General features: G+C 38.9%; 1 protein-coding gene across 1 annotated transcript in view; it reads left to right on the forward strand.

Annotated features, from left to right (window-relative positions):
- Nucleotides 1–12,689, forward strand: part of COL19A1 (collagen type XIX alpha 1 chain) — a 537,038-nt gene that overhangs the window by 482,320 nt on the left and 42,029 nt on the right. Inside the window, exon 41 of the mRNA XM_007945183.2 lies at nucleotides 10,387–10,431. Within this exon, the coding sequence (XP_007943374.1) occupies nucleotides 10,387–10,431 (45 nt within the window). The remainder of the gene's footprint in view (nucleotides 1–10,386; nucleotides 10,432–12,689) is intronic.

Consider the following 12,689-nt stretch of genomic DNA (forward strand, 5'->3'; position numbering starts at 1 on the left):
ATTGGGACTCTCATACACTTCTAGTGAGACTGTAAAATGATACAACCACTATGGAAAGCACTATGGTGATTCATTAAAAAGTGGGAATTAAAAATACCATTTGACCCTGCAATCCCATTACTAGGTATATATCCTAAAGAAGTGAGAGCAAGAGCAAGAACAGATACATACACACCTATGTTCATTGCAGCACTATTTACAATAGCAAAAGTTGGAAACAACCTAGGTACCCATCAACAGAAGAACAGATAACCAAACTATGGTCTATATATATACACACAATGGAATATTATGCAACCCTAAAGAATAACGTGGAATCTGCAAAACACTGCATAACATGGATGAACTTGAAGGACATTATGCTAAGTGAAATAAGTCAATCACAGAAGGACAAATATTATATTAATTCATTATTGTAAAAAATCAAGGAAAGATTTATATATGGAGCAAAACTTTCCTTTTTGCTTACCAGGGATAAGGGGAGGGGAGGGAACACTGCTAGATATAAAGAGACAAGCATTGATTTGCGTGAAGAGAAGGGCAACGTACCAAATGTGAGTGATCAACATGGTGACACTGAGGAAGAGGAAGACATAGAGAGGTACATGGGAAATACAGATAATAAAGATGAACCCTTTTGCACATACAGTACTACATTTGTCAGTGATAGCAAACGTTGATCTATGGATGGATAGATGGGTGGGCAGGCTGAATGATCAGGTATGTCTAGGCAGGGGGAAGTGTGCCCATGATCATGTACAAGGTTGGCAGACGATGTTTCAACAAGCATATTTGCATATTCTGTAAGAATGTACAGGTATATAGTAGAATTGACAAGACACAAGGTTGTGGTGACTTCTTGGCCACAGGCAGCTACCCGGAAGGAGTGAGTAGTTAACCTGTGGGCTCAGGACCATGGTCCCAGGGAACATCAAGCTCAATTGGCATAACATACTACACAAAAACATTCTTCCACAAGCTACTTTGGTGAGTAGCAACTGGGATCTTAAAAGCTTCTAAGAGGCCATCTAGTGCAACGATGCATCTCTCCTCATCCAGAGCAAAGAAGAATAAAAGACAGGGCTGAACATTTACATCAGGTAGAACACTCCTTAGAGAGATCAAACATGGGAGAACAAAAGAGCAATGTATGCACAGGGACATAGCTTGTGGGGTAGGAGTACATGGGAGGGAAGGACAAAGGGAAGAGGTAAATGTGGGGAGGAAGTGGGAAGAGAGTTGTTACACTGTGGGAATTTGCAATCAATGTCATGAGACAAAATGTCTGTGAACTGCTGTATGGAAAATCAATTTGCTCTGTAAACTTTCACCCAAATCACAATAAAAAGAAAGAAAGAATCAAGTCATCTGGTCTTCACACAATAAAAAAAAGATATAGACAACAGAGTCAAATACTATTACAGCACAATACTGCATTACCGCTGGCACAAAACACTAGGATAGGGGTAAATGCAGACAGGTGAGAAGATCAGGTGGGGGTAGGTGAACAGGAACCCTAAACCAAGGGTAGATTTGGCTGAAGATAATCTTACATATGTACTTGTGCTACAAAATTATCCACATACATTGCAGAAGTAACAGAGGACAGGGATGGAGCAGCTTCTCAGAGACAACTAAACACCTTGAGAGAGAGAATCACCAAGCCTGCGGGCTCAGGACCATAGTCTGGGGGACATCATGGAAAATTGACACAACATGTTGTTGTTGTTATGTGCTGTCGAGTCGGACCCAACTCACAGCAACCCTTCCTTGGGTTTCCAAGGCAGTATCACTATGGAAGTAGATTGTCCCATCTTCCTTCTGAGAAGCGGCTGGTGGGTTTGAACTGCCAGCCTTCTGGCTAGCAGCCAAGTGCTTTAGGCACTATGCTATTGACACAACATAGTAGATAAAAATCTTGCTCTACATCCTCCTTTGGTGTGTAGCAACTAGGGTCTTAAAAGCTTTCCAGTGGTCATCTAAGATGCAAGTATTGGTCTCCTCTCATCTGGAAAAATAAGAGTGAAGAAAATCAAAGTCATTTGGAAACAATTAATACAAAGATATGATGGACCATGAGGACCTCAGGCTTCATGACCTCGAGACCAGAAGAACTAGATGGTGCCCAGCTACCAGTGCCAACCCCTGAAAAAGTGATCAAAATTGGTTGCAGTGGGAGGAAAAATGTGGAACAAATTTTAAGAACACAAAGATGACCAGAATTATGTTTTGATAGAGACTGGTGGAACCCCTGAAACTGTGGCCCCGGGTTATCCTACAGGCCTAGAAATGGATTCACTTCCATGGATTAGCTCTCAGCCCAACAACAGAAAAACCTACATGCAGAACACCTAGCCCAGGGAGACGCACCCCTTAGATCAATCAGCCATGAGACATCAGAGAGACAGCATTCACACAGAGGGAAAATTAGACAGACAGGAATCCATAGATAAGAATTTCACAGGGAGGGGGTAGTCAGAGGGAGGAGGGGGGAGGAGATTTTTTTTTATGGTTGGGGATTGTAATCAGGGTATGAAATCAAATGTGCATGAATGTTGAGAATAAAATGAATCTGCTTTGTAAATTTGGACCCAAAGCACAAACGAAAAAAGAGTGATCTGGAAGGTAAGATTTGAACAAAGACCTGAAGGAGGTGAGAAGAGTTAGCCAAGCTTTCTCAAATCTGAAGGAAGAATATTCCATGAAGAAAAAAAGAAAAATCAAACCAAACCCATTGCCATTGAGCCAATTCCAACTCATAATGACCCTATATGACCAAGTGCAACTGCCCCATAGTGTTTCTAAGGCTGTGAGTCTTTACAAAAGCAAACTGCCACATCTTTCTCCAATGGAGTGGCTGGTAGGTTTGAACTGCCCACCTTTCAGTTAACTGCAAAAAACTTAAACACTGTGCCACCAGGGCTCTTTTTGAAGAGAAAACAGGTCTAAAAGCCCTACGACAAGAACATTCCTGCTGTGTCCAAGGAGATCAACAGGGTGAGTGAGGAGAGAGAAATAAAAGATAGGATCAGGTAAAGAGGCATGAGGGAAGAAGTTGCCTAGTCATGTAGACCAATGGAGGGTCAGTGCCAGTCTGCAAACTTTGTTGTGGGTTCTTTGACAAGGTACGTACAGCAATTGAGAGTAAGCATTTAAAAACGTGTCTAGTAATTTGACTTGCTGTGGTAAACAAACACACACTAAATAGATTAATCTTGGTCCATGGTGCATTAGGAGATAAATAAAGAATCTGCTTCTTTACCACAGATGGTTTGAGAAACACTAATAAGGAGGCTTATCCATAATTGTAAGGATTTTATCTTTCACTCTAAATAAATGAGCACCATTGATGGTTTCTGAATAGAAGTATGACTGGGCCTACAGTTGGAAGGCAGGTGTAGAAAAGCAAGGAAGCCAATTTGAAGACTATTCCAGTAATCCAGGTGGGAGCTGATGTAGGCTCAGATCAGCAAAAGAGTGGAGGTAGTGAGAAGTGTTAGACTCTCAATATATTTTGAAGTTAGAACCAAAAATATTTTTGGATTTTTTGGATGTGAGTATAAGAGGATAACTTGGAGTTGAGGATGACTTCAAGCATCGTAGTGCCTAAGGCATTTGACTGCTATCCAGAAGGCTGGTGGTTCAAACCCACCATCCACTCCTCAGAAGGAAGATTGGGCAATCTACTTCCATAGTGATACTGCCTCAGAAACCCAAGGAGGGGGCACTACGAGTTGGATCTGACTTGATGGCAGTGAGTTTGGGTATTTTTTTGTTTCAACAACCAGATAGAAGGAGTGGTCATCAACTGAAATGAGGAAAGCTATAGGCAGAACAAATTTGGAGGGAGGGAGGACAATCATGAGTTTATGTTTGAACATAAGGCCAAATTTTGGAGATACTTATTAGACATCAAAGTGAAGGTATTAAGCAAATAATAACATATTACAAAATATAGAGTTTGTGAAAGTCTCAATGGAGATATAAATTTGGCTGTCTTAAGCATGTAAATGATCCCTTAAAGCCATGGGACTAGATAAGATAACCAAGGAATGAGTGGAGCCTTGAGAAAAGAGAATAAGAGCAAGGACTGAGCCTTCTACCATTAATAGACAGGGACAAGCAAGGGAGACTGAGAAGGTAGGAGGAAAACTTGGTATCCCAGAAGCAAGTGAGTATAATGTAGCAGAGAGGAGCGAGTGATTACCTGTCTCAAATGCTGCAGATAGGTCAAGTAAGATGGTGGCCGAGCATTGATCATTGGATTTAACAGGTAGAGGTCATAGATGACCATGACAAAAAATATTACTATTTCATAATATTGGTTAGAGAAAATGCAAGACTTAAGTAAGTTTAAGAGAGAATGTGAAGAAAGTAATTAGAAACAGCAAGTACAGTATAAACAATTCTCAGAGTTTTGCTGCAAATGAAAGCCAAGAAATGGCCCGTTGCTGGTAGAGGAAATGGGGTCAAGGCTTTTATGATGGATTTTAAGGTAATAGAAATACCAGCATGTTTGTGTGCTAAGGGAATGATCCAGTATAAAAGAAGGCAGAGGAGGAATGATGATATAAGAAAGGAGAGAATTACTGAAGCAATATCCTTAAATGGGTAAAAAGGTAAGGAATCTAGTGCATAAATGGAGAGTTTGGGCTGAGAGAAGAGCATAGACAGGTCAGTTTTCCTAACATGTGTGAAAGCAGAGCATAAAGGTGTAGATGATGATAAGTGAGAAGATGTCCTCATGGAGTGGGGGGAGGGGTCTATAGAAGTTCTTTTCTGATTGCTTAAATGTCCTCAGAGATGGAAGAAGCAAGATCATCATCTGAGAGTAAAGTAGGGAGAAGACGTTGGGGATTTAAGGAGGTCCTTGAAGAGAGACGAAGAGTTCATTGACCACAGAAGTGAGATGAGGGGGAACCTTAGGGTCCCCTTCAATTTCATGGTCATTAACTGAAGTGAGACCAATCAGGGAGATTATGTGTGCTTTTCTAGCCATGTATAGACACTCAAGTAAAAGGCAGAGAATAGAAAAGCAGAGGAGATGGATTTAACCGGAATTCTATTTTTGCCAAACAAGTGCAAGAAGCAAGAATAGGTCAAGAGAGTTAGTAATATACACAAGGCAGTTATTATAACAATTGACCATGAAATTTAATCTGGGTGAGGAGGGAGATCCAACAGAATGTGGAAATTATTGAACAATATCATTAATATCACATGCAACTAAAATTTAGCTAAAGATAATTCAAAAACAGTTGCTGCAATATATTGATAGGGAACTTCCAGAAATGCAAGCTGGATTCAGAAGAGGATGTGGAACAAGGGATATCATTACTGATGTCAGATGGACGTTGGCTGAGAGAAAAGAATAGCAGAAAGATGTTTACTTGTGTTTTATTGACTATGCAAAAGCATTCAACTGTGTGGATCATAACAAATTGTGGATAACATTGAAAAGAATGGGAATTCCAGAACACTGAATTGTGCTCATGAGGAACCTATACATAGACCAGAAGGCTGTCATACAAACAGAACAAAGGGATACTGCATGGTTTCATATCAGGAAGGGAGTGTGTCAGAGTTGTATTCTTTTACCATACTATTCATTCTGTATGTTGAGCAAATAATCCAAGAAGCTGGACTATATGAAGAAGAATGTGGCATCAGGATTGGAGAAAGACTCATTAACAGCCTGTGATATGCAGACAACACAACCTTACTTGCTGAAAGTGAAGATGACTTGAAGCACTTACTGGTGAAGATTAAAGACTACAGTCTGCAGTATGGGTTACACTTCAACATAAAGAAAATAAAAATCCTCACAAAGGGACCAATAAACAAGATCACGATAAATGGAGAAAAGATTGAAGTTGTTCAAGATTTCACATTACTTGGTTCCACAATCAACACCAATGGAAGCATCAGTCAAGAAAGCAGACAACATATTGCACTGGGCAAATCTGCTGCAAAAGACCTCTTTAAAGTGCTGAGGAGCAAAGATGTCTCTTTGAAGACTAAGGTACACCTAACCCAAGACATGGTATTTTCAATAGCTTCGTATGCTTGTGAAAGCTGGACAATGAATAAGGAAGATGGAAGAAGAGTTGATGCTTTTGAGTGGTGGTGTTGGCAAAGAATACTGAAAGTACCATGGACTGCCAGAAGAATGAACAAATCTGTCCTGGACAAAGTGCAGCTGGAATGCTCCTTGGAAGAGAGAATGACCAGACTTTGTCTCACCTATTTTGGTCAAGTTATCAGAAAGGACCATTCTCTGGAGAAGGATATTATGCTTGGTAAAGTGGAGGGTCAGTGGAAAAGGGGAAAACCCTCAAGGACATGGATTGACACAGTAGCTGCAATGATGGGCTCAGATATAGCAAGGATTGTGAGGCTTGCACAGGACCAAGCATGTTTCATTCTGTTGTTCATAGGGTTGCTATGAATCAGAGACAACTGGACAGCACCTCCCAATAACAACAAACGGAGGGGAGAGAGGCTATCAAGGGCATGAAAGATAATGGAAAAAATGGTAGCATCAATTGATTAGAGGTTCTGGGGGCATCAAAATTTTTAGGGGTTCACAATATCCAAGAGATGAGCTAGAACAATGAGAGATGATGGTCTAATATTGGGATGCATGTAATTGAGATTATGGAGGATTTTTATTGACAAGGTATTTGGTACAACCATTGTAGTAAAAAGAGAAGTTCATGAGAGGAAAGTGGTTCAAGAAATTGAGAGGCCCACATGTTGAAGGATCATCTTATCAAGGAACAGCCTCTTAATGTTCATCTTTATCAAATATGCAAATGTTTCCATTGAATGAAAAGTTCCAGTATATTCATTTCAAGGGGAAAATCCTACAATTTGAAAGAAACAAAATGAAATAGATGAGAATTAACTGTTTACATTCTTTGCCCATTTTTAGGTTAGTCCTTTTTCTTTTTGACTGTAGCTGTTTTATATATTAAAGATATTACTTTTATCCTATATGTTGGAGTTTTGTTTTGTTTTTTCCTTCTTGGACTTTGCCTTTCAATTTTGCATATAATATTATTTTCTTTGTGAAATGTGCAATTTATGTAGTCAAATTTAACACTATTTTCCTTTATGAATTTTAGTTTTGCTTTTATGCACAACATAACTTTTATTCTCATTCTCAACCAAAGTCAGATAAACAGTTACTTATATTTTCTTTTAGTTTCTTTATAGATCATATCATTTCATTTTGTACATAAATCTATGTGGAATTTATACAGAGATAGCGAAAAGAAAGAATGCAAACATTTTTTCAAATAAATTTTCTAATTATTAGCACTATTTATTGAATAATACATTCTTTACTAAAATCCTATTATAAATGCTGATATGTTTCTAAGATTTCTGTTATATTACATTGATATAGTGTTTAATCTCATGCCAATATTCCATTATTTCAGTAATTATAGCTTTATTAAATACTTAGATATTGCTAGTATCTCTTTCTTATTCTTTACTTTTTCTTTTATCTTCTATTTTATTTATTATCCTGTGCATTTTAATATCATTTACTCAAGTTTAAATTTTGTGAGAATTACATTAAATTTGTAAATTAATTTGGGTAAGCAATGACACCTTTACAACATTGTCTTGCCCTCCAAAAACAAAGCATATCTCACATTTTAATCAAGCTTCTTTTATGTTCCTCAGTGAAGTTATGAAGTTTCTTTAATGTAGATTCTGCTCAACAAAAATTGCCTTTTTATTATCTCATATATAATCACTAGCATTTTCAGCATTGTCAGCTTTATCTGAATTACCACATTGCCTCTTGAAAAAGAGTTGTGCCACTGCATTTGAAGAGATCTTCTGATTGGCCAAATTATGATACCTACAAAATCCTTATTTCTAGATCATTTAATTTCTAATGGTAAGGTTTGGCTTCTCCAATGAGACAAGTATAGGAAAGCTCTTTAAAATGTGCTTGAAGTTCTTAATCTCCTTTTTTTTTTTTTAATGATATGTATCTCTCCCTATTTATCTTGACTCCTTTACTCCTGCTTTTTTGCACACAACAAAACTTGGGCATTTTACTATTATCATTATTATTATTATCCTTCACCTGAGTTAATATGTCTACTCTATAGTTAGTGGTTTACCCTCCCTTCCCCACCCACCCCTGGTAACCATCAAATATTTTTTTTTTCTTTTGTTAAACCCTTTTCTTGACTTTTTACAATAGTGGTTTCCTACGACATTTATCCTTTTGTGACTGACTAACTTCACTTAACATAATAGCCTCTAAATTCATCCATGGTGGTTCAAACCCACCAGCCACTCCTCAGAAGGAAGGTTGGGCAATCTACTTCTGTAGTGATACTGCCTCGGAAACCCAAGGAAGGGTCTCTATGAGTCAGGTCCGACTCGACGGCACATAACATAATAAGTTCATCCATGTTATGAGATGTTTGACAGATTCATCATTGTTCTTTAATGTTGCACAGTATTCCATTGTATGTATGTATAATAGTTTGTTGATCCGTTCCTCCATTGCTGGGTATTTAGGTTATTTCCATCTTTTTGTTATTGTGAGTAGTGCTGCAATGAACATGGGTGTGCATATATCTGTTTGTAACACAGCTCTTATTTCTCTAGTAACTAGTAGTGGGATTGCTAGATCATATGGTATTTCTATTTCCAGCTTGTAAGGGAAGCACTAAACAATTTTCCACAGTGGTTACACCATTTTACAATTCCATCAAGAGTATTTTACAATTCTATCAGTCTCTCCATACCCTCATAAGCATTTGCCATTTTCTATTTTTTGAACTTTGTTATTAGTGCTGGGGTGAGATGATATTTTATTGTTGTTTTGATTTGCATCATCTCATTGTTGTTTCCATTTACATCACTCTAACGACTACTAGTTGCAAGCATTTCTTCATTTGTTTGTTAACTGCCTGAATGTCTTCTTTGGTGAATTGTGTGTTCATGATCTCTGCCCATTTTTTAAATTGGATCATAACTTCACAAAGGCATGGGGGTGGTGTCTTTTGACTTCCTCTAACTTCACAAGGGGGAAAAATGTATGCAGAACAATATCAAGAGCCCAAGGCTAGTTCCTATGAAGTCAGACATGCTGCCACTCTCCAAACTTTTTACCACTTCTGACACCAACTGTCCCTCCCATGGCACTCTCTACTTTTCTGCTGGGTTTGATAATTCAGTGCAATGGTCACACACAATTCACAGACAACACTCAACATTACAGGGTTTATTAGGGAAACAACAGATTACAATTCAGGTTCAGGAATGCTCAGGATGCGATTCTTTGATCAGGACAGGCTTCCCTTGCCCAGTCCCATAGGCACACCTTTTTTGGCCCTCAGCCTCTCGGCCTGGCCTCTTCCCTCCTTTGGCAAGTGTTAAAAGCTTGGTTAGCTCTGCTAATAGGTGCACCCCACTCCTCCAGCAAGCTTCCTGCCCAAAGGCACTCAGCTTTCTCCCTCCATGGGCCAGCAAGCCCACCACTCTGTCTCATGCCAGTCCCTTGGTTCTGCTGCCTCTGCTGCTGCCATTTCTTGGCAGATTATATCTCAGCAGATTGTATCTCTGCCATCTCTCAGCAGACTATCTTTCTGCCATGTCTCTGCTGTCTATCTGCCAAGGAAGTCCAGTGCAGGAATTTCAGGTACAAGGATCCACTCTACTCCTGGCTGCTCTTTGTCTTGATGGTAGTGAGATCCCCCTTTCCACATCTGGGAGGGCTCATTTTAAGCCTCACAAAATGACAAAATTAACCAATCCTCATAGTAAGGTTCCATACACCTTATTTCCACAGCCCACCCTCATAAGGGGCCATGTACCTTATTTACCTTATTAGCAGGCCATCCAACCCCTTTGGTGGGCCACAAGCATCTCACATTTACATAGTCCCCCTCAGTCATCTGATGAAAGTCACAAAAACCATGGCTAGAAAAACCATATTAAGTAATTCTCTGCACTGCAATAACATTCTTAATCTTCTAAGTAATAGAAATAACCTTTTGAATATATGGAACAAATATATTAACTATTTTAGTTCTATATCTGTGGACTCCTATTAAAAATAGTTTACAGAAATGACATGAATGCTTAGTTTCATTAAGACTACTACTCACTTTGGTTTTACGAAAAAGAAGTTCTAACAACTTCAACTGGCTACTTATTCTGTCATTTTGTTGTTTTCTCATCCATCTTCAAGCTTCAGACCAGCTGATAAAGTTTATCAGATCCATATATATATATATATATATATATATATATACACACACACACACATACATATATATATATACATATACATACATGTATATATATATATATATTATTGTAAGTAACATTTTTTTTTTATCTTAATAGGGAGATCGAGGCCCAGCAGGTCCCCCAGGAATAGCTGGGATGTTGGTAAGCACAGATCATGTTATATTTATTTCTCAGTTAAACAGTTCTATCACATAGGGTCTCATGAGTCAATATCAACTTGTCAGCAATTAACAACAACAAGCCTTACCTACCCAAAAACCCACTCCCCAGAGTCAATTTTGTCTCATAGTGACCCTATTGAATAGAGTAGAACTGTCCTATATGGTTTCCAAGGCTGTAATACTTACAAATGTTTGCAGCTGTTTCTTCCCATTTTGAGTCACACCACATCAGCAAACGGAAGTCCCAAAAGCTTTACTCTATTGACATCATTAAGTTTGACTCTACTTTGAGGTAGGCAGCTCTTCTACAGTCATATTTTGAGTGCCTTCAGACTAAAGGGGCTCATCTTCTGGCACTATATCAATGTTTCAGAGTTATTCATAAAGTTTTCCAGTAATATATCAGACAGTTTTCACTGCTATTTTTAGGTTTTCTTTGGCCAATTATTTGAGAAGTGGATGGCCCCTTCCTTTTTCTGAGACCATCTTACTCTGGAAGCTCCACACACAGAAACCTGTCCACCATGAGTGACTGTTGTGGTTACTTCATGCTGCTCTAACAGAAAATACCCACAAGTGGGTGGCTTTAACAAATAGGAGTTTATTCTCTTACAGTTTTGGAGGCTAGAACTCTGAGTTCAAAGTGCTAGGTTCTAGGGGCTGGGTGAAACCCCTCAAACTTGGGCTTCAGCTCAGCCTCGGGCTTCAGCTCAGCCTCTTGCTCCCAGTCCATTGAAGCTAGAGGTGTCTCTTCACTCAGGCAGCTGCTGGCTGCTGAGGCTAACAAGCCCAAGGTCAACAAATAAAATGGCACAGTCCCAAGATGACCAAATGACATGGCAGGCCACTAATTCAAGCCCAGGAAAAGTCCCAAGATAGGCAGGGCATGGCAGGCTGCTGAATGAAGACTTGGCTACATGCAGGGCCCAAGTGTGCCCAAAAGCTTGAGACCTTCCTCCAAGCTGCTTCTTATATACTGGAAGCAGATCACATCTCTATGGCAGCTACTCAGCTGCTCCAGTAAATTCCACCAATTTCACTTGGGGAGTAACTATATCATTACTCAGCCACTCAAAACCAGGCCCAGCCAAGTTGATGCATAACCTTAATTACCACAGTGATCATGCTGCTATTTGAAATACCAGCGTCATAGAACACTTCAGCCTCACAGAACACACAAACCACCACATTACGACAAACTGACAGAAGAATGGTGGAAAAAGATCAATATCCTGGGCATTAGTGAGCTGAAATGGACTGGTTTTGGCCATTTTGGATCAGATAATTATATGATCTACTATGCTGGGGATGGAAAATTGAAGAGGAATAGTGTGACATTCATCATCACAAAGAATGTTTCAAGATCTATCCTGAAGTATAATGCTATCAATGATAGGATAATATCCATATGCCTACAAGGAAGACCAGTTAATACTACTATTATTCAAATGTATGCAACAACCACTACAGCCAAAAAAGAGGAAATTGAAGATTTTTATGAACTTCTGCAGTCTGAAAATGACCAAACATGCAATCAAGATGTATTGATTATTACTGGTGATTGGAATGCAAAAGTTGGAAACAAAGAAGAATCACTGGTAGTTGTAAAATATTGTCTTGGTGAAAGAAATGATGCTGGAGATCACCTGATAGAATTCTGCAAGACTAATGACTTATTCATTGCAAATATCTTTTATTGACTATATAAACAGCAGCTATACACATGGACCTTGCCAGATGAAATACACAGGAATCAGATTGACTACATCTGTGGAAAGAGGTAATGGAGAAGCTTCAGCCAAAACAAGGCCAGGAGCTGACTGTGGGACAGACCATCAACTGCTAATGTGCAAGTTCATGCTGAAACTGAAGAAAATTAAAGCAAGTCCACAAGAGCCAAAATGTGACTTGATTATATCCCACCTGAATTGAGAGACCATCTGAAGAATAGATTTGACTCATTGAACACTAATGACCAAAAACCAGATGAATTGTGGGATGATATCAAAAACATCATACATGAAGAAAGCAAAACATCATTAAAAAGACAGGAATGGGAAAGGAGAGGAGGAAACTGCAAAAATTAAAATTAAATTTTAAAAAAGGCAGGAATGAAAGAAAAGACCAAAATGGATGTCAGAGGGACTCTGAAACTTGCTCTTGAATGGAGAGTAGCTAAAGCAAATGGAAGAAATGACAAGATAAAAGAGCTGAACAGAAGATTTCAAAGAGCAGCTC

Source organism: Orycteropus afer, unplaced genomic scaffold, assembly GCF_000298275.1.
Source record: "Orycteropus afer afer isolate SDZICR_OR568_19922 unplaced genomic scaffold, OryAfe1.0 scaffold00133, whole genome shotgun sequence".
Classification (NCBI taxonomy): domain Eukaryota; kingdom Metazoa; phylum Chordata; class Mammalia; order Tubulidentata; family Orycteropodidae; genus Orycteropus; species Orycteropus afer.